Below are 18932 nucleotides of genomic sequence, written 5' to 3'. Positions count from 1 at the left end.
GGGATGGGGACAGGACGATGAAAGGCATGAGCTGTGGGTTTAAGGCAGTGGCTGATGATATCTCATTAGGAAATGAGGGATGGTTAGAGGAAGAAGAGGATGAGCAGGAGCGGGTCGTCACACCTGTACCAAAGAGAGGCAACAGTTAGACTACAGAGGATCAGGGAGCTATGCATGTGGAAGGAATAAAAGCCAACACCAGTGATCTCACATGTTTTGGATTTGAACATTTCTAACTTTAGTGCCCTCAGCGGTAATATCTAATACCACACAGTGGCAGACAGGACTGGAGTTATTTGGTTGAGCAGCTGGATGTGGAAGCCCCCCCAATTCCCAACTCAACTTTAGCATTTCAATAATATCCTCAGCGTTACATAAGATGGAAACATACACTTCCTCGAATTCAGTAACACTGTTACAATGTTTTGCCATCAGTTTGACTGCATGGCTCTGAACACAGCTGCAAATCAGAGGCAGCAAATTCAAAATGCTTTGTGTCGACCATAGTTACAACATTCAGCTTTAGTTGACCTGGTGTCCCAATTTAGTAGTATTGTATAGTATTGTACAACCCTAATTTCAACAAAGTTGGAATGGGGAGTAAATGTCAACTAAAAAAAAAAGAAAGCAAAGGTTTGCAAATCTCATAAACCCATATTTTATTCACAATACAACACAAGAAGCATAAATGCTCAAATTGAAAAAAATGTAACAATTTAAGAAAATAAGGTCATTTTGCTGGCAGCAAAACATGTTTACCACTGTGCAGCAGTAACAACAGCCTTTTAAATGTGCGGGAACTGAGGAGACCAGTTGTTGGACTTATGTGACAAAGAAGAGCTAAGACTGTTCAACAGCTAGAATCCACTATCAGACAAGAATGGGACAACATTCCTCTCCCAGTTTTCATTTCATGATGTGCCAAATGTTTTCATTTGGTCAAAGGTCTGGACTGCAGGCAGGCCGGTTCAGCTCCCGCACTGCTCTGCTGCAGAGCCACGCTTGTCTTGCTCCCTGGATGGGAGCACATGTTGCTCTAAAACCTGTATACAGTTTTCAGCATTGATGGTGCCTTTCCAGATGTGCAACTTGCCAGTTCCATAGACACTAATACACCCCCCACACCATCATAAATGCAGGGTTTTGATCTGAGCGCTGATAACAAGCTGGATGGTTCCTCTCCTCTTTAGTCCAGAGGATGCGGCGTCCATGTTTTCCAAAAATAATTTCAAATTTCAATTCCTCTGACCACAGGACAGTTTTCCACTTTTCCTCAGTTCATTTTAAATGAGCTTTAACCCAGATTTGTTGACAGTTTTTTGGCAGATTGGTGAACCCATCTTTATTTCCTGAAGCTCTGCCTCTCTAAGATGCTTTTTTATACCCAGTCATGTTACTGACCTGTTGCCAATTAACCTAATTAGTTGCAAAATATTCCCCCAGCTGTTTCTTTGTAGTACCGCTTACTTTTCCAGAATTTTGTTGCCTCCATCCCAACTTCTCTGGGATGTGTTGCTGCCATCAAATTTAAAAATGAGCTAATATTTTTTATGAAATAGTAAAATTTCTCAGTTTTAACATCTGATATGTTTTCCATGTTCTGTTGTGAATAAAATATGAGTTTACGAGATTTGCAAATCATTGCATCATTCTGTTTTTATTTACATTTTCACAGCATCTCAACTTTTTTGGGGGTTGTACTTAAAACTGAATTCTTGTCATTTACTGTGATGGTTTTTCTAGCACTGCAAGTTAGCACCTATTTTCTTATATCATAACTGTAACAACTGGACAGAACACAAAATGTGAGGCAACTTATTGCCTTAGAATAGCAATGTAAGTCCACTACTTTAGGCACACATGAGTAATTCATAACATATTCACCTATTGGAGCCATTGGAGACTAATTTGTAGTTCGTAGATGGAAACATGGAGAACCAACGCTATGGTCCCTTTCCCTGAATTATTTTAATATCAAAGATGTGTGCCACTGCAGAAAATGTCTGTTCTTTGATTAATAAATGTCACTTGAAAATAAAACAAACAGAGAGAACAGAGGAGCAAAGGTTTTCTTACAGTTTTAAACTGAAGTACATATGACTCATTTTTTTTTTTTTACCATTAAATAAAAAGAAACAAAGCAGTCAATCAAAAAAAGAGAGAAGAAAAAAAGGAGGATGCTTAAACTCCAAGGGGACACTGAGCCTCTTTGAAAGCAAACAAAAGCATCTTGCTTTTGTACAGAAACTAACATTCAACCCCAGCTGAGGGTGTTGGTGAGATGTCTGATTAAGTTTGCAAAGAGTGTGCGAAACTTCAAAATTCTACTACTTCTACTGAAAAGCGCGAACATGCCAAACAGTCCCTGCCAAAGCTCATTCTTACAAACTAACTCTGCAGCTCTGCAGACGTCACATTCAGACCGATCAAAGTCTGAAAGCACACATGGACCTCGCTGAAAAACTGTCAACAAAATTACAGTAACTATTTGAGAAAAACAGCATGTAAATTTAGCTGACGGGGTTCTGCCCAAACGCCTGAAAACATCATCCATTACACTCCCATCACATCCGTGCAATCAAATTATCAACCAGCGAGGTCTGATAGCGCGGCTCGGACAGAGAGGCCGTGATGTGATGAAGCAGCGAAATGAAGAAAGGATAGAGGAGAAAGGAAGAACATGAGATAGGTCAGGAAATGTGATTATGCAACATGCAGTCCTGTCAGAGAGACGGGCTGGAAGAGAATGCAGTGTATACCATGCCACAGGAAAACATGACTCACTTGTGCATATAAGCTGGCTACTACAGTATACCTTTCTCTCTCTGCTCTGTGTGGGCATGCTGCGGTTTTTAGCAGCATTGTGGCTCAGGGGACGGCAATCTTCCGTCTGTCTACCACTTTGGTCCAGGTAGAAATATCTCACTAACGGATGGATTGATTTAACATTTTGCACAGACATTCATGGCCCTCAGAGTCTGCACTGACTTTAGTCATCCTCTTACTCAACTCAAAGCTGTGGCAACAAAGTGTATTTTAAGCCTACTATAACATCCTGTTTGGATCCCACTCTTGTTGTGTAAAGGTTGACTCACTACATGGTTGGCTTTAGTGTTCAGTGCTATCCCCACACTGAACGCTAAAGCGGCGATGCAGAGTACTCGAGACAGCTGGTGAGCTGAAGAACACACGTATGGATTTGTAGGATAATGCGTGCGATTTGCATTAACAGTGCCAACAGATTCTGCCGCTTTGCTTGGCCAGTGCTAGATAGATACAGGAGGGAGGGACAGCAAAGTAGAGAAGGGAGGGAGAAGATGGCACTGGAGGACCTGTCTAGTCGTTCGCAGAACATAAAATCGGGCCACTCAGGCTGTAAACATTGATCCAGTGGGGGAAATCCAGAAAACAAAAGCAAATGGAAGCAATAAAATTTGCTATGCAGCGGGTGGGGGAGGAGGGCAGACACAGGAGGAGCCTCACTGCGTCAAAGGTAATGCAAAGGAGTTTGCAAAGGGGGGGGAAACACAATAACACAAAGGAGATGAATTTTCCATTTTTCCACTGCCCCCCCCCCCCCCTATTTTTCCTATGCTGAAGTGAAATTATAAGATCTGGTTGGCCCACATAAGCTTCATTACATCACCTAATCTAAACAGCAAAAGGTCAGAACTGTTTGTCTCGTTTTCTTCTGCTCAGTAACAACCTGACTTTCATTACTTCTGTATGCCATTTGTGTAAGAGCCGGGCATCAGATTTCATGATTGCTATTTACATAATGTGATGTCACTCAGGAGAGGAAACAAACAGAAGCCCGTACAGGAGGAGGAGGAAGAGGAGGAGGGTGGTAGCCAGGGAAAAGTCACTTAGATGGTATATTTCTAAGCTACTTTGGCGGATAGAGAAACACGGGCACATGAGCGCCTTGCATGCAAGCAACACACTCCCAGATGAAACCAATATTCAGATGGAAATGTACAGTAACAGGATGCTTCTCTTTTAAAGACATCTGAGGTTTCCTTTTGACTTTCCTTTTTTTTTTTCTCCATGTGCTTATGTTAAAAAAAAAAAAAGAGGAAAAAAGAAGCATAGTAGCAGGGTAGAGTTTCAGGTTGTGAAAAGATGTGAGAGGGGATTGGCTGGGAGTCTGTGCTGTAGGAAGCCACAGGCTGTGAGTCTGGGTAAGCTGCAGACTGACCAGCCGACACACAGAAAGGACCGACAACATCAACTTCCCATTTTTCTCCCTCGCTGTTTTGAAATCAACTTAAACTGGCTCCACAGAGGCAATTTCAGTGTGAGAATGAGAGCAAAAAAAAAAGGCAAGTACCAAAGAGTTGGTCCTGATTGAGAGCTCTCCTTGATCTTATGTAGTAAACCGTTAAGAAGATTAAAAGCTCATTAAAAAGTGATTACTGTATATGCAGGAGCTCCATATATGAATCCAAGGTAATGGTGTGTATGTGTGTGTGTGGGGGTATCACTGGGCTGTGTGCCAGAGAATTCAGATGCAGAGTCAAAGTAGTAAAAGCAATTCACAAGATAAGATGTGCAAGACAGCGAGAAATAGAGCCTCAAGGAACCCTGAAAAGCAAAACACATTAATGATAAATTATTCCAAGGAAATGATCACATTTACTGTCCGTTTAATGGCTTCTCAACATGAGTTTACTTCATGAAACAGAAACACGAGGACAGAGTTTAGAGCTGATGGAGTTTCCGTGTTTCTCTTAAATCTCGCTCTTCGTCACGAGCATCTCTGATTCCCTCTTTGTCTAACCCGACACCCCCCCCGTGTTCTGTAAGCCCCTGATTGCAGTCACACTTTGATTAGCTGGAGGCGTTTTCTGCTGAGTCGAGCTGTTCTCCGCTAATAACACTAAAAGCCACAGGATGTGTATGCCACTGCGTAGCCTGGTTACCCCAAACACAAACTGACATAAGCAGCACGTATGGCCATTAAAGGAGTTTAACATTTGGGGAAATGTTCAGAGTTAGGAGAGGATATGTTTGCTAAATATGAAGTTATACTCCTTAGCTTAGCTTAGGCTGTAACAGGAGAAATGTCTAACAGTGTTCAGTCTGAAGATAGCAAAAACCACCTTCCTTTCAATTTGTTGTTACTTCTCATTTTGGCCCATCATCTCTACATTTTACATTTTTTTGTGTAACACTTGTTTCATCAACATTACTGCTGCATCGTCAGCAATATCTGATAATAACTGACTGTTGGAGGTGATCCAGGCATATAAAAAGGTAGTACACTCTTTTTAATTTTAAGGTTTTACACATCAGGACATCATCTGGTCCTTCCTGTTCTTTACTATGTTGCTTCAGCTCATCGTGGTTGATTCACAGCTTGCTTCAGGTTGAGGTCTGGACTTTTGCTTTTTCAACCTTTCTGATGTAGAGTTGCTGGTGTGCATGGCGTGATTGTGCTGTTTCATGATCCAGTTTTGGCCAACTGTCAGTCAGATGGCTTCACATTTGACTCTAGGATATTCTGGTACATTGAGGAGCTTATGGTCAACTCAGTCACTGCAACGTGCCCAAAAACTGTGGCTGCAAAACAACTCTAAATCATCACCTCACCATCACTGTGATGTTGGTATGAGGTGTTTGAGCTGATATGCTGTGGTGCTGTGCATTATGGCCAAACATCTCCTTTTTGGTCTCATTTAGCATGCTGACTGAGGCCTGTAGAGCCTGAGATGTAGCTCTTGGGGTTTTTTGCAGTTTCTGTGAGCACTGCACAGTCTGACCTTTGGGTGAACCTGCGGAGACGTCCATTCCTGCGAAGATTGTCTTGAATGTTTTCCACCTGTGAATGATCTTTCTCACTGCAGAACGATGGACTTTAAATTGTTTGGAAATGGCCTTATAACCCTTCCAAGACTGATGGGCAGCAATAATTCCTTCTTTAAGATCATTGCTGATTTCTTTCCACCTTGCCACTGTGTTAACGCACGCCTGAATGCTCCAGACCACCAAAGTGCCCACACCTCTGCTTTTACACTCGCTGACAATCAGTGAATCAAGTACATCTGATTAGCAGCACCTGGTTACTAATTACCCTCTTAACTCTTATGGAAGCAGTAAGGGTGTAGATAATTTTTCACATGCTGCATCTGCATTTTGGTTTAGCTTTTTGCTAAATAAATGATTACATGGTGTAATATGGCACGTGTAGTTGTTTATCTGAGGTTGTATTTTACCTTATTTTAAGACCCGCTAAAGACCAGATGATTTTTTATTATTTTCTGATATGTAAAACCTTAGAGTTGAAAGAAAATTGATCTTTTTCACAAGCCACATTTCTCTTCTATCATCGTGGACAATGTGAGTTCATCAAGCAATAAGATGGATGGGTTGACGCGAGCGTTCTGCTATATGCTCCTCAGCAAAATTCTCCACATCCCACCACTACTATTGCTGCTGTTATTACTCACAAATAGTCCTATGTTGGTCACACTGCTGTGAAGACACAGACTTCTGCAGCCCAGACACTGAACTGTTAGCAGCACGGCCATGCCTACACTACAGATCCAAGGAATTTTCATATGCCAAATCTCTCCCTCGGGCAACTGCATGTGATGCCCTCCACTCTGTATAAAACACTTTAATACTTGAGCAAGTTATATGAACAATTTCCCAATGCTCGGCTAAGCTGATTTACTGTTTGCAATAGCTTCATGTTTACAACATTAAGGTATCTCTAGCAAAACAGAAAATTCCTTTAATATATATGTAATTGCTTCCCTACAGCCACCCAGTATAATCTTTTCTGTGCAATAAACATGAAGACAACAGTCTTACTTTTCATCCATGTTGGCAGAGTTCCTTGGCGTGAACGGGACAATCTCATTGCCGGAGCTCTCCTTGTCTTCCGCAGCGCCATTCGCTCTGATGAACGGGTCCAGGTCGTTGTTGACTGAGGCTGGCGGTTTGGCGCCGCTCTCCAGGTTGAGCAGGTTGAGGTAGGACTCAGCACAGTCCACCTGGGTGGATGTGAGGGGTGAGGTTTCGAGCGGCCATGCGGGTGTGGAGGTGATGAGCTGGTCCAGGGTCTGACTGTAGTGATTCTTCAGATTTAAGGACAGGGACCTCGCTGATGCTGAAATTGAGCCACCAGATGACTGTTGGCCATCTGAGAAAAACAGAAAACACAGAAGACAAATCAACAGGGGGGATAATGAAATGAGTCACCTATAACCAGCATGTCGATTTTTTTATAATGGTTTGTTGCCTTTGTTAAGCTCTCTGATTCTCGTTACAGAAAAGGAGGTGCTCGTGTACTGCTCTCAGGCCAGCCACACCTGAGATTAGCAAGATTCTCTCTCAAAACAACATGACTGCTACAACTGTGACACACAATATCTCACATGCATAAGTATGTGTATGCAGAGATGCACAGCTCTGTCCAGTGAGCACAAGTGTGTGGTTATTCATTGTTAGTTTGGCCATTCTTTAAGGTGAAGAAGAATAAAGACTGTTTCCACTGTCTCACTGAGAAGTGTGAGATAATGCTGAGAGAAAATGTTTTTAAATCCAATGCACACAGTATGATTTATGCCACTGTGCATTATACAGAGCAGTGGTGGTGGGGTGCACAGCACAGTACGCGGTTGATGCATGGTTCTCGATCTTAATTTTCAAGCCTATATAAAAGCGCAACAGTCCATCCAACGTAAAATCTCATCTGTCAGCTTGGCACACAGTGAATCCTATTCACTTTGGTTTAATTTCTCCGGGCTGAATTGCTCAACAATTTATGCTGAAATATCATCTTCTATCACAACAAACACAACTGACAGTGTTGGCAGGCGGGAAATCAGTGAGGGAGCGTGGCGTGTGTCGTGACTTTCATCCACGGGTCAAAAAAAAAAAAAAGGAGTGAGCAATCAGGACTGCAGCACACGGATAACCTGACCTGACACAAATAGCTCAAAAGGCAACATGCTGTTCCCACCAGTCACTTACCGTGTCCATTAGCTTGTGGCTCCTGTTGTGGCTGCCCCGGTTGTGTTATTTTCAGGGCGCGCGCCTCCAGCTCTTTCAGCTGCTGCACGAGCAGGGTCAGGTGTTGCAGCAAATCCCTGTTCTGCAGCAGCAGCTGGTGGACGCGGGCCTGAGCCTCAATGCGAGCAGCGGTCTCTGCTGCCATCTGATCTTTCAACAGCTGTACCTGTAATAAGAACAAAGGCCAAGGTGTGTTTGTTTGAGTGGGAACATTTCTGACCTGAACATGCAAAATGGAAATGTAAACAGTGTTCTTATACCTCGCCCACATCATAAGCGCCAGACAAAACTGGATTTATGTTACTTTCTGTATCTATAATTATAATTATATATGTATATTATATTATAATTCTGTATCTATGATCCTAAGAGTGAAATGGTAAGTAGTGATGGCTATTTGGGTTTATCACTGACTAAGTGGTTGATTCAGGAGGGTTACTACATTTAAATGTTTTGTTATCATCATTTGTTTGTCTATATTTCAGCACAGGTTATGTGATATTAATCCGCAATAGCAGTCCTTCCATTACTGTGTCAGTGCTGCCCTCTAGTGGTGCAGCATCAGTGTGACACATACAAGGAGGCACAGGTAGCCTCTGATGCTGTTCTTACATTATGCATATGACCCCCCCCCCCCCCCCCCCCCCCCCCCCCCCCCCCCTCCATGCACACACACAGAGTTTTCAATAAGTGCTTTTCATGCGCACGTGTGTGTGTATGGGTGTGTGTGCCTGTCTAATGCTGTATACCATGCATGCTGTATCCTGTGTGTGTGTATGATTCTTACCTGAGCAACAGCCACCTGTGTGTGCTGCTGCTGCTGCTGCAGTTGCTGCTGAAGAAGCTGCAGGTAGTGCTGTGACGCCAGCGGAGTAAGAGACGGCGAGCAAGGCCTGCTGGGAGTAATGCCTCGGGATGTCACGGTGAAGAGTGACCTTCGTTCAAAGTCCTAACCCCAGACAAACAGCACAGAGAGAAAGAACACGTTTTCACTTATGGGGTGGTTTAAGATGAAGGTATACTCCTGACACCACATCAAAGGCGCAGTGGTTTTCAGTGTTGAGCCTTCAAAACCCACAGTGCTGCTATTGTTTTATCCTAACTACATAACAGGACCTATTTATAGACCTTGCACAGACGAATGCAATTACCAAAACTAGCAGGATAGAAACTTCCCTGTTCTGAGTCCCAAAGACCAAGACTGCCATCCGCTGAGCTCCAGGGGGCACCCTGCTGTAACTCCACTTTTATAAGCTGTAAGCTCATCTATAAGCTCATTACCATATCATCTTCTTTTCGTCTCTTTCCATCCTCCTCCATCTCTTCTACAGTACATTTTTTTTTTGAAGATTTTCCAGATGATCTCTGGTAGCACAAAAATTACCTGGAGAAACAGGACGTTCCTTAAGTTGCTTTTCACTTCACCTCCTGCCTTGCATAAAAAGCAGGGCAGAGCAGTCACAGGTTTCTGCATATGGGGTATCAGCAGTCACGAAGGAAGTTTGGGCTTTAGTGTGTCTTTCTATGTGTGGTGATGGTTTCATGACAGAACATACATACAAAACATGAAATTTGTATTTGTATAATTTCACCAAGCGTTTTTACTAAAATGAAAATGTAATGGGCACATCTCACCACTAGAGGGCGAACAGAACACTGGAATGTACCTTCAATTGGTTGCATTTTCATGAAAGGGACCTCATTAAGTTACATTAAAGAGTTTTTAGATTCAGATTTATCAATATAATTGAAATCTATTTGATTATGTGATGTAATCTTTAAGACACAGTAAGGTAAGTAAAAACAGTTACTTTCACCAGTTCTGACACTAATACCTAACAAGATGTCTGCACATCACAATTACATTACATTACATTACATTGTAGAATCAACTAGCAACTGAGCAATAACCTATAGTGATCAGAACTTTATGAACACAATGTTTTCTGTCTCAGTTTTGTTCATTTTATACAAGAGTATGTCTGTGTAGGTTCTCTATCATGCAGGTCATGATAGTCCCTAGAATTCACATTTTGTATGCGAGGTGAAACGTCTTCCAGTTGCCTTTTTCAAGCTCCAGAGAGTTTTACACAAGGAATTTCCATTTTGCACGGTGGTGTAGCGGTTAGCACTGTTGCCTCACAGCAAGAAGGTCCTGGGTTTAACCCACCATCTGGCCGGGGCCTTTCTGTGTGGAGTTTGCATGTTCTCCCCGGTTACTCCGGCTCCCTCCCCCACAGTCCAAAGACATCCACTTAGGGTTAGGTTAAATAGTGATTCTAAATTCCCATAGTGTGAATGGTTGCCTGTCTCTTTGTGTTATCCCTGCGACAGACTGGCAACCCTGCCTCTCACCCTATGGCGGATAGGATAGGCTCCACCCCCCCCACAACCCTGAATTGGATAAGCTGAAGAAAGTGGATGGATGGATGGATGGATGGATGGATGGATGGATGGATGGATGGACGGATTGATTTCCAGTTTAGTTTGTGCCCTTCTTGGTAGTTTTGAAGTTGATGGAAATGAGAACAAAAAATGATATGTCACATGTTTCAAGTCTACAGCTCAAACCTAAGTAGTAGCCAACAGTCAGGCTAAGATACACTGAATAGCTACATTGTGTTTAGAGCTTGTTTTTAAATACAGGCTTGGCTAATTGTTTCTTAGTGTCTGCAACCAAGTCAGTGCTGTCCATGCAAACTACAGGCAACTGTGGAAATGTGCTCACTACTCACTACCCGGTTGGGGAATACACATTTTTCCCAAGCAACCAGAGGTTGCCAGAGGGTTGCCGACCTGTCTTAAGGTCTGTGTGACTACGGCCTAAAATTATGATCTATAAGTAAAATTGCATCACAGTGGCCATGTCCATCTTTAACACACAGCCTATTGAACAAAACTATTTCACTCTTCACTTACTTATGAATTCAAGATAAGACTTTTTAAAGTTAATAACATACTTAAAATGGAAACTTATCCAGCTCCCTCCAGCAGAAAAGCTTGCAAGTGATGAGAAAATAATAATTATTTTCTAGTCTAACAAAAGATATATACTCAAAAAAGAATTTGATTTAACAGGTCAGATGGTCTTGGAGGTGTTCATGTTCATTTCTTTCCCATCCTTGTGGTGTGTGTTAACAACCTCCATTTCAAGTACCAGCACCTCTATTATTATCTTTACTACAGTCTTTATTTCTGATATCCAAATCTCTCATTATTCCTTCCCTCATCTATTTATTTATTCTTTGCTCACTCGCTCTTATTCCCTCCTTGCTTATCTTCATGGTACAGATGTTGGTGAACCCCTCAATGGGATTATGGTGGCATTTCTCAGGAAATCAAAGGGAACACGTTGGCTTTTTGGGATTAAGTGTCCCCCTTTACCCAGCCAGCAAAAATATTCAGGTTCCCCGCTCCTATTGCACTCTCCCTCTTTCAGTAGCATGATAACAACTGTGTCTACCACACTGGCTGTGGTGACAAATCCAACGGAACACATCATAACACACCAAAGCCTTCGCATCTTCTCATCCTATTGCTGTCAAAACATTAAAGAAAGATCATCGTCAGCTTCTAATTTCATAGGGATTCAAACTCTGCCAAATGTTAAACACAGTCAAGCAAAAATGTAGTTTTCTTTCACATCATGCAAGAGTGATCAGGTTATTTTATACCTACAGTAGACTGCCAAATAGCAGCTGTTATTAGTCATGAAGAGCTGCAGTCAGTGATGTGGTCAGGTACTGCAGTAGATGAGAAAGCACTATACTGCACTAGCTTAGTTCAATGAGGCGTTTGGCAGTGCTATGCCTAGATTATAGTATCAAAACACCACCAGGGCCAAAGCAATGAATCAGAGTCGACGCCCTGCAGCTACAAAGGCTGAAGCAGTTTGGTGCAAAAGTGAAAGTCATCATTACAGCGTGAAAGCTGCTGCCTCACCCCCACTGCCAGTGTCAGAAACAAAATGGCAACTTTCACCTCACAAATATGGTGGAAATATACTGCCACATTAAACACTGGTGTTTATAGTATGGGTTTGTGAATGTGAGGCTGCCCTTGTAAGGGAATTGTGCTTGTCAAGCATGACAACATTTTTGGCACAGTAAAAGAGTTTGTAGGCTTCAATAGAAGTGCTCAGGAAATCGCCTCTCCCTGCACTCTTCTTAAGTAGGCACTGGGTGTGCTGTGTCTGACAGTTTTTGTCATTTTTAGAAACAAACAGGCTCTTATTATCACCAGGATTGTGCTGATGAATTATGCCAATAAAGGCAGGATTTTTTTTGTAGTTTGTTTCCTACTGGTGCATTAAATCAGTATTAGAATTAATCTAAAATTTATATTAAATTTATTGTGCTTCTCAATAGTATTCAAACTAATGTGTGCATCAACTTGTTATGGTAGGTAGTTTGAAATAAAGCACTAACAGAGCAAGGGATTTTTAACATAGCATTTCTATACATACTAGTTTTCTGAGGAAAGCATAAATATTTCTATTTGCACACAATAACAGAATTATTTCAGAAAAAACTAAAATGACCAGGGTCAATAATATTAGTCCCCTGTTAAACTGACCTTTTTTATTGAGCTATAGCACAAACACAACCACAAACTGAGTTATCTTCCAATTTACACACAGTATAACAACTTGAGCGAGGGTTTGAGCTGTCACTTGAGAAAGCATCATCAATAAAACAAAATAAATCTGTTTAGACTTGAGAAAAAGAATCGTTGATGCTCACAAAGCAGGAGATGGATACACAAAGTTATCACAGCGTTTCCAAGTGTCAAGAACTGGAGTGAGAAGTATGATCAAGAAATTCAAAGAGTGCCACACAGTACAGTACAAGCCTGCAAGAGGCAGGAAGTGAAAGATTTCAAAGACTCTGCAAAGAAAACTCAAGAGAGACGTGTCTAAAGAGCCAAGGACGACTGCCAAGACTCCAGTGAATGACCTAGTCGGAAATTGTAGTCTCAAAGAAGACAATCACTACAACCCTGCACAGGAATGGACTGCTCCACTGCACCAAAACTTCACTTCTGCAGAAGAGACACCTTCAAGCCAGACTGAAGTATGCTAAAGACAACCTGGAGAAAGATTATGCACACTGGAAGCGCATCCTTTGGTCAGATCAGACCAAACTAGAGCTCTCTGGTGAGGTACAGCTTATGTTTGGCAAAAGAAAGGGACAGACGTACAACCCAAAGAACACCGTCCCCACAGTGAAACATGGTGGTGGGAGTATTATGCTGCGGGGATGCTTCAGTGCGTCTGGAACTGGGGCTCTCGCCACGGTGGAAGGAATCATGAAGAAAGAGGTATATGTGAAGGTTTTGAAAGAAAACCTCAAGCAGTACTGCAATAATTTTAGAAATAATTTTGTTTGTGTGGAATGTAACATAATGTAAGCATCCAGAATAAATTAGGATCTTTGGAAAAGCTGTTTAAAAGCACTTGGGAAATTTCATAGGGGGACTAATAATTCTGTCCTCATCTATACAGCTTTCATAGCCTAGCCTATTCTGCTAGTTAACCCAGCTTTCTAGTTGGAATACAAAGTTAGAACGATGGCTCCTCACAAAGGGAAATATATCTTAAAATGCAAATGACTGGCAACACCACTCTGGTTTTGAAAACACAAAACAGTGTAACAGATAAAATATCCTGTGCTTGTCATTTATAATTTGACAAACACGCTGCTGTATTAGGGCTGCAGACGTGCCTGACATATTAGGGCTGCAGACCCCTAATATGTCAGGCACGAGCACTGCCTGGTCCAGCCTCGTCCTACAGTATCTCACCATGATAGTCTGTCCAGGTTTGACGACGTTGAGTTCAGCCAAGCTCTGCAGAATTTCGCTCACCGCCTTCTCACACAGAGAAGCAGCAGCTGCAGGAGCTTCCCCTGCTCGCCTTCCCTCGTGTTTGCTGTCCTGCTCTTCTTCCCCTCGCTCTGCTCCTGTCAGTGTACGACCTGTGGAGGAATACACAAATGGCACAAGATCATCTCCACATATATACTACATACGTTATATCGTGACCTTACTCGAAAGCTCTGATATGTCCAAATTAAAGAGGAATTTACTGAACAAACAATTTATCAAATACGCCCAGAACTCTACATTAATGCTATTTTGAGCACACATATACCTACCCAATATGAATAGCTCTATGATGCCAGATAACCTTTCAGTCACTCTGAAAATTACACTCATTACATGTAACCTGGTTCATCTCCAGCCTGTGTACAAACCCTTGGTACACAGAGAACCAGTTGTGACACACACAGTGAAGAAATGGTCTGAGGAGACTGAAGAAGCTCTGAGAGACTGCTTTAGCTCCACTGTGTGGGAAGAGCTTTGTGCCCCTCATGGGGAGGACATCGACAGCATCACGGACTGCATCACTGATTACATCAATTTCTGCGTGGAAAACACTGTGCCCACCAGGAGGGTACGGTGTTTTTCAAACAACAAACCCTGGATCAACTCTGAAATAAAGGCTCTCCTGAAGGAGAAGAAGAGAGCCTTTAGATCAGGAAATAAGGAGGAGCTGAGAGCCGTGCAGAAGGATCTGAGAAGGAAAATCAGGGATGGAAAAAACATCTACAGGAAGAAGATGGAGGACCAGCTACAGCAGAGCAACATCAGTGGGGTTTGGAGGAGTTTGAACTCAATTTCAGGCCACAAACCAAGCCCTAGGGTTGTGGGAGACTTAGAGTGGGTTAACAACCTGAACCAGTTCTTTAACAGGTTTGACCAGCAACCCACCCCTCCCCCAGCCCAGTCCCCCCTGCTGTCAGCCCCACCATCTTTAATGACTGCCAACCTTTCTTCTTCTTGGGACCTCACACCTCTCAGCTCTCAGCCATCACCCACCCCCTTCACTTCTGAGGACTCCATCTCACAACCCCCATCCCCCACCTCCATCTTGTCCCTCTCAACTCATCATGTGAGGAAGGAGCTACGTAAGATCAAGGTGCGAAAGGCTGCTGGTCCAGACGGCATCAGCTCCAGGCTCCTGAGGTGCTGCGCAGATCAGCTGTGTGGCATCATGGGATACATGTTCAACCTGAGCTTGAAGCTGGGGAAAGTACCACAACTGTGGAAGACCTCCTGTGTGGTACCGGTACCAAAGACCAAACATCCAAAGGATCTTAGCAGCTACAGGCCGGTAGCCCTGACATCGCATCTAATGAAGACCCTCGAGAGGCTGGTCCTCAACCATCTACGCCTCATGGTGTCGTCTTCGTTGGACCCGCTGCAGTTCGCCTACCGGCCTGGCATCGGGGTGGATGACGCCATCATCTACCTCCTGCACCGAGCTCTGACCCACCTGGAGAAGCCTGGAAGCACTGTGAGGATCATGTTCTTTGATTTCTCCAGTGCTTTTAACACCATCCAGCCAGGACTTCTGAGAGACAAGCTGGAACTGTCAGGAGTGGACCACCACATCTCCGAGTGGATACTGGACTACCTCACTGACCGCCCACAGTACGTGAGGACACAGGGCTGTGTCTCTGACAGGCTGGTCTGCAGTACGGGGGCCCCACAGGGAACTGTGCTGGCACCGTTCCTCTTCACCCTCTACACTGCAGACTTCTCCATAAACTCCCCACGCTGCCATCTGCAGAAGTTCTCTGACGACTCTGCCATAGTTGGCCTCATCACAGGTGAGGATGACTCAGAGTACAGACAGTGGACTCAGGACTTTGTGGACTGGTGCCAGCGGAACTACCTCCTGATCAACGCCGCTAAAACCAAGGAGCTGGTGGTGGATTTCCGCAGGCGCAGACCCACCACACGGACACCGGTGAACATCCAGGGAGTGGACATTGAGATAGTGGACTCTTATAAGTACCTGGGTGTTCACCTAAACAATAAACTGGACTGGACTCACAACACTGATGCGCTCTACAGGAAGGGTCAGAGCAGACTCTACCTGCTGAGAAGGCTGAGGTCTTTTGGAGTGCAGGGGACACTCCTGAAGACCTTCTATGACTCTGTGGTGGCATCAGCCATCTTCTATGCAGCAGTATGTTGGAGCAGCAGCTTGTCTACAGCTGAGAGGAAGAGGATAGACAAGCTCATCAGGAAAGCCAGCTCTGTCCTAGGATGTCCTCTCGACTCAGTGCAGGTGGTGGGAGACAGAAGGACTCTGACCAAAATAACATCACTGATGGACAAGGTCTCCCATCCCATGCATGAAACTGTTGCTGAGCTGGAGAGCTCCTTCAGTGACAGACTGCTGCATCCTAAATGCACAAAGGAGCGTTACCGCAGATCCTTCCTCCCAGCAGCTGTAAGACTTTATAACCATCACTGCTCCCAACAAAAACCACAATAGCCTACACAATGTAGGATAATATATAATATACTGTAAATAGTCCGGCACATCATGCACATTGTATATAGTGTTATTATTATTAGTAGTATTAAGGTTAATATTGTTTGTTGATTTTATATATATTCTTTTCTTAATAGTGTGAATTATTATATCTTTATTTATATTTATAATAACTGCGGCTGCTGTTACACCCAAATTTCCCCTCTGTGGGACAATAAAGGCTGTTTCTTCTTCTTCTTCTTCTTCGTAACACTGGCAATCATGTTTTTTCTCCAAAGACCTGAAAGCTGTAATTATGGGAATCTTTCCCACTGCTTCCCCCCATCCTACATGAAATGTATCCAGCACAAGGCCTCGGAAAACACTCAAACACTACACATTATCTTAATGTTGCTCCTTAAGAGTTTTTTTATGTGAATTAAGAAAAAAAATTGAAGGAAATGCACCTAAGTCAGCATGCTAATTAAAGCGTTTAGATCAAAGCACAGCTGAGATTTATTACCTCATTGCTCAGCTGAGCAGCAGGTGTCAGCAGATTGTAAAACAGGAACTAAACTCTAAAATGAGTTATTAGAAATTAAACCATAAATACATCATCCTAATGTAGTATTTGCTATATTTAAATTATCCAGTGGGTAGTAAGCTGAAGCCTGTCTACAATGGCAAAATTGTGAATGGCAGATAACAGTAAACTCCATCGTGTCGTCCTCACCGTGGCTGCTGGGCTCCTCTGTTGACTTGTCACTTTCTCCATCAGCCTGTCCGTCAGCGTCCTGCTCAGCGTGCTGCAGACTGAGCTTGTGGCACACCTCAAACGCCTGACCTACTGTCCGCACAATACGCATGGCCTGCGTCTGCCAAGGAAAACAGGGAGATTAGAAGGTAACATGTCAATGCTTAGAGCAAAAGTATTCGGTAGTTTTCCCTCTACCAAACAACACAGTGAGTCTGCTTCCCTGATCAGCTTAATATGAGTTTTAACTGTGAATTCTTAGTAATCTTTGTGAAAATTCTAGATTCCTGAAGAAGGAGCTATGCTGTTGTAATCTTTGTCCTTGAGTGCATCTGTTCTGTATTCACAGCATGCTGTGGCTCTGGTAAGCCACCACAAATTGAATTTGAAATAAAATTTAAAACCAAATATCTGATATCACAGCTGATGTCATCAGAAAATTACTTTTTGAATAAAACAACAAAGTGAAAAACACAGAATATTAAACTACCAGACTCACTGCATTCCTCAGGGTGTTTTCTTTCTTCTACCTACAAAGGATATGCGCTTATATCCAAGCTAAGCTAAACCTGCTGGCTCTAACTTTATATGTCTCTCACTATCATAGATCCATAATAAACTTTTCATGTGTCTGCTTAGAAGGTGTGTGTGCCAACTCAAAGTGTACCTTCTTCTTTGATTTGAAGACGTTGCATCTGAAGGAATTACTGGAGCCATCTCTTGCTATGTAGCTGAAGATCTTTAAGTCCTGGGAGTCATGTGATACGTAGAAAATCCTGAAAACATAACAGCTGATTAAAAAACTTTGTGCACACAAATCTAAAAATGCAAAAAAAACCCAAAACAAACAAAAAATCCTTTTAAAACACGTTTCACAAAATCTTTACTATTAACCTCTTAACAAACCTCCTAATTACATAAATAAACATGCAGTTTATTTATAAATAAAGTTACAATTTAACCCATGTCCAAACAATATAATATGTTGCGTATATGTAGAAAACTTTAAAGGCGTTTAATTGGTGAGCAACAAAGAGTCATCTTTTAAGTAACTGACTCAATATGAAATTTGAAGAAATGTCTCATTCTGTTCAAAAATGAATAAAAAACAGCAAAACATTTTATTGACTGAGATTAGCTATTTGCTAATCTGCCAGTGATTCAGAATTGGCAGTTATAATGGCTTTATAAAGAGACAAGAAACACCCTTCAACCATTTTATTAGTGCTGACATTACATAGTTTGTCCACCAGAGGGCATATCACAAACACAACAATCAGCTGACTTGGGCCACAGCACAAATGAGTAAATAAATAACTACAGGACAAATGAAAGGGAAATCTATTTATGTTTTGCATCTAAAAGAAAAAAGATAATGGCCGATATATGAATATCAGATTTTTTAATCACCAAAAATCCTATTTCAGGAGGAGCCACTAATCAAGGAGAAATTTAAAATGCTATTTAAAGTGCTTTTTCAAAAATACTTGCTACTACACTGTTGTGTTTTATACTGTGCATATATTGTGACATGGCTGATTGCATCCTTGTCAGAAAACCTCCACTGCTAGCAGGAGGTGAGGACAGAATCATTTATTTCTTTTTCTCACTGACTTCTTTTGATTTGTGCTCTGGCTCAATAAAAAGCTCAGTTTTGCAGGAGCTAATAGTTTTGACCCTGGTAATTTGTGTATGTGTGTGTGTGTGTTTTTTTTTTTTTTTTTTGCGTGTGTGCAAATTGAAATAATTTATGCTTTCTCAAGAAAACTAGTACGTTTAATTCTGTGTTGAAAATCCCTTGCTCTATTAAAAAAGCACTTGGGAAAATTTTGA

General features: G+C 42.4%; 1 protein-coding gene across 1 annotated transcript in view; it reads right to left on the bottom strand.

Annotated features, from left to right (window-relative positions):
- LOC115788995 (carboxyl-terminal PDZ ligand of neuronal nitric oxide synthase protein) overlaps positions 1 to 18932 on the bottom strand; it is a 53038-nt gene that overhangs the window by 5726 nt on the left and 28380 nt on the right. Inside the window, exons 5-10 of the mRNA XM_030742136.1 lie at positions 17767 to 17875; positions 17079 to 17220; positions 13822 to 13994; positions 8807 to 8968; positions 7981 to 8185; positions 6817 to 7147 (exon numbers count right to left, since the gene is read on the bottom strand). Coding sequence (XP_030597996.1) covers positions 6817 to 7147; positions 7981 to 8185; positions 8807 to 8968; positions 13822 to 13994; positions 17079 to 17220; positions 17767 to 17875 — 1122 coding nt within the window. The remainder of the gene's footprint in view (positions 1 to 6816; positions 7148 to 7980; positions 8186 to 8806; positions 8969 to 13821; positions 13995 to 17078; positions 17221 to 17766; positions 17876 to 18932) is intronic.

The sequence above is a fragment of the Archocentrus centrarchus genome, chromosome 12 (assembly GCF_007364275.1).
Source record: "Archocentrus centrarchus isolate MPI-CPG fArcCen1 chromosome 12, fArcCen1, whole genome shotgun sequence".
NCBI lineage: Eukaryota > Metazoa > Chordata > Actinopteri > Cichliformes > Cichlidae > Archocentrus > Archocentrus centrarchus.
The sequence above is the reverse complement of the archived record's forward strand: the minus strand, read 5'-3'. Positions and strand labels throughout refer to the sequence as shown.